Genomic DNA, 3,456 nt, shown 5'->3' with positions numbered 1-3,456 from the left:
AAGAGAGAGAAAGAGAGAAAGAAAGAGAGAGAAAGAGAGAAAGAAAGGAAGAGAAAAGGAAGAAAGACAGAGAAAAGGAAGAAAGACAGAAATAAAGATAAAGGAATGGGGAGAAGGAGAAAGGCTGAAGAGGATTTTATGGTGAACAATGCACCTTTCATAGGAAAATGAATATTATTTTTTTTCCTCTAAAATGGAGCTGCCCACCAGGTCTCACCATCCAGAGTCACCTTTTGGGAGGCTGGAAGGTCTCTTTTGTGCATGAGCTTGACACCCACCTCCCTCCAGCCAGGGCTTGAGCACTCCCCAGGACGAGCCAGGGCAGGGCAGCAGCAGCATTAACAACAATATCGGCCCTCGGATTATTAATAATAACCCAGCGACTTCCCTTTAGCACCTTTAATAACGCCAAGGGGTGAAAGGGGCTTTTTTTTTTTGGGGGGGGGGGGGGCAGCAGCTCCTTTAGGAAAATTGAGGTGGGGGGGGCTGGGGAAGGGAGGGAGGGGGGGGAGAGCGGAGCCTCCGAAGCGGGAGAATTAAGAAGTTATTTGATGTTTGTGTCCTACAGCTCCCGGAAGACGCAGTGGCAGACAAACTTACAGCCGGTACCAGACCCTGGAGTTAGAAAAGGAGTTCCTCTTCAACCCGTATTTGACACGGAAGCGGCGGATTGAGGTCTCTCACGCCCTGGGACTGACCGAGAGACAAGTGAAGATCTGGTTCCAGAACAGGAGGATGAAGTGGAAAAAAGAAAACAATAAAGATAAGCTGCCGGGGGCCAGGGACGAGGAGAAAACGGAAGAAGAAGGGAACGAAGAAGAGGAAAAAGAAGAGGAGGAAAAAGAAGAAAGCAAGGACTGAGTTCTCAGCCCCTTGAAGTCTCGTTTTATGGCAGATGATAAATCGAGATGTTTACGACGGTCATTTGCTTTTATAGAGTATAGAATGGAGAGGCTCACACAGCAGTAACTACCTGTCAAACAGTTGTAGCCTTTTTTATTGTCATAGAAACTTCCCCTACTTCTTTTTTTGCCCCCTTTTTTCCCCCTCCCTCCTTCTTCTTTTTTAATAGCTGCGTTTTTAGCTCAATAAATACATAGTCGGCTCGCCTGCCAGAGCAAGGGGGAGAGAGAGAGGGGGAAAAAATAATTAAAAAAAATAATGAAACGATCCAGCAAAGCCAAGCCAACCCCAAACCCTGCAACCTCTAATCCAGGCTGGAAGCAAAAATGTCACTGCTCGTCCCCTCCGCTCCCGCGGAGCCGCACACGCGGCCGGGTGCGGGATTTATATTTATTTAAACAGCTTTGACGTTGCTTTTTTTTTTCCCTTTCTTTCTTTTTTTTTTCCCCCCTCTCTCTCTTCGAGCTCCGGTTTTTGCGTCTCTCCCGAATGACGCCGAGTTGGGGAGGAGGGGGGGGGAAAGTGCGAGGGGAGGGGGCGCTTCCAGCTTCGCCCTGTTTGTGTCGTGTCCGTGTGTGTGTGTGGAGATCTCCCCTTTCCCCCCGGCCAGTGATCGATGCCCTCGGAGGGGCCGTTCCTGCCACACCAGAAGAGGAGCTCGGAGGGTGAGAATTTACCTGGGAGCGCCCTCGAACGACCCCCCCCCCGCCCCCAAACCCTCCCATTTCTATAGGGTCGAGCCTTGTATATACCTGGAAAGGCCAAAATATACCTTGAAAGGCCAAAATGTACCTTGAAAGGCCGAAATGTACCTTGATAGGCCAAAAATCCGCCCCCCCCCACGCCCTCCCTGGTTTCTCAAGGCGCTGTTTTTTCCCCCTTTCGCCTGTGTGAGCACTCGAAATTCTTCCTGTACTACCTAAAGGGAAAACCTGCAATAATTATCAAACCTATTATCAGCAAGGGGCTTACATATCCTGAATTTCGCTCGGAATTTATTTAAGAGAGAGAGAGAGAGAGAGCGCTGTGTTTTTGCCCTGATGCAAGCTACTAAGTAGCCAAAATAATAATAATAATAATAATAATGAAAATGAAATAATAATTAAAAAAAAACAACACCAACCAACCTTGTATTGTACTTATCACTACCTATAGAAGGAGTCATGCTTTGGAAGTATTTGTAATGCGGTTTTATTGTCGTTTGTTGCTGCTTATTTTCTTGGAAATAATAATAATAATAATAAAAAAAATAATTAAAAAAAAATCCCAACAACTGAAACTGCCTAGTTGAGAACGCACAGTATTGTATTATTTTATTGTGCTTATAAAGTAGTGTAGAACTAAATTGCACTGAATGTATAGTTATCTATTTGTCTTGACTTATCTGTTAATGCAACATGCTCGAAACAAAAAAAAAAAAAAAAAAAAAAAAAAAAAAAAAAACCACCTCGTCATTTGTTTTATGTAAAAACATAGTTCTGCGTGTTCAAACTCTGAATGTAGCAATTACCGCCAGGAAACAAAAAAAAAACCACAAAAAAAAGAAAAAAAAAAGAAGGAAAAAAAAGAAGAAGAAAAAAAAAGAAAAAAAACACTTCTGGACACCGTGGATTTGTATTGTATACGTGAGACATAATAATAATTATAATAATAAGAATAAGAATAATAAAAAGGTTTTAAAATGACTGCGTTGCCTCCAGTGCTCTGTGTCTCTGTTTGGAAGCGCCCACGTTCCACTTCCCTCCCGGAGTGGGCTCTGACTGGGATCTCACCCTTCGGATCATCTTTGGCACCTTCGGAACGCCGAGGCTCGTCTTTATTTGGGAGGAAATCCGAATTTCTTGGCTCAATCCCCCCCGCGGCGGAGGCGGCTGGGGCAGGGGGAGGATTCCCCCTCCCGAGCGGGGCAGTTCACTGCAAAAAAAAAAAAAACCCACCCCAAAACCTCATTAAACCCGGAAACGTCGCTGCTAATTGTCTGCCTGGAGCTGTAGGTCGGCCAAAAAAATGAGAATAAAATCAAATATTGCGATGAGTCCGCGGTTGTCGAGTCTTTCTTTGCTTTTTTTGGCGGGGTTGGGGAGAGGGGGAATGAGGTGCACGAAGGGTTTTTGCTTCTCCCGGCTGGGAAACGCCACTTGGGAGATGTGGAAAGTGCAAATCCCCCGTCCCGAGGTCCAGAAATACCCTCCGGGGTGACAGGAGAGGCGGTTTCCCAAATTTTTGGGGTGCAATCGGTGCTGGCAGGGGATCGTCAGCGAGACACTGAGAGCCCGGAGAGACCTTTAGGTGTGTTCGCCAAAACCTGCCCAAATTCCACCCGGGGAAAGGGGGGGTGGGTGGACAGCGGGAGGCTTCGGGGGGCAACACATTTCCCCGCGGGAAAAGAGGGCGGAAAACGCCTCAAAATTAGGAAGGTGGCAAGAAAGCGGAGTGTTTGCTTGCTTAATTATTTATTTATTTATATCTCGACTCATTTATTTATTTATTTATGCGTTTTCCCCAGGCGCAAATTCCTTTTTTTTTTTTTACTTTCCCCCTCAGATTCCGACC

The 3,456-nt window shown here is 45.9% G+C and overlaps 1 protein-coding gene across 1 annotated transcript in view; it reads left to right on the top strand.

The window, feature by feature from the left end:
* HOXC8 (homeobox C8) overlaps nt 1–1,230 on the top strand; it is a 3,347-nt gene extending 2,117 nt beyond the window's left edge. Inside the window, exon 2 of the mRNA XM_027672611.1 lies at nt 569–1,230. Within this exon, the coding sequence (XP_027528412.1) occupies nt 569–861 (293 nt within the window). The 3' untranslated portion in view covers nt 862–1,230. The remainder of the gene's footprint in view (nt 1–568) is intronic.
* Nucleotides 1,231–3,456: the final 2,226 nt, after the last annotated feature.

Source organism: Neopelma chrysocephalum, unplaced genomic scaffold, assembly GCF_003984885.1.
Source record: "Neopelma chrysocephalum unplaced genomic scaffold, ASM398488v2 Primary Assembly neopelma1_97455, whole genome shotgun sequence".
NCBI classification, from domain to species: Eukaryota; Metazoa; Chordata; class Aves; order Passeriformes; family Pipridae; genus Neopelma; species Neopelma chrysocephalum.
This window is presented reverse-complemented; position numbering and strand designations above follow the sequence as displayed.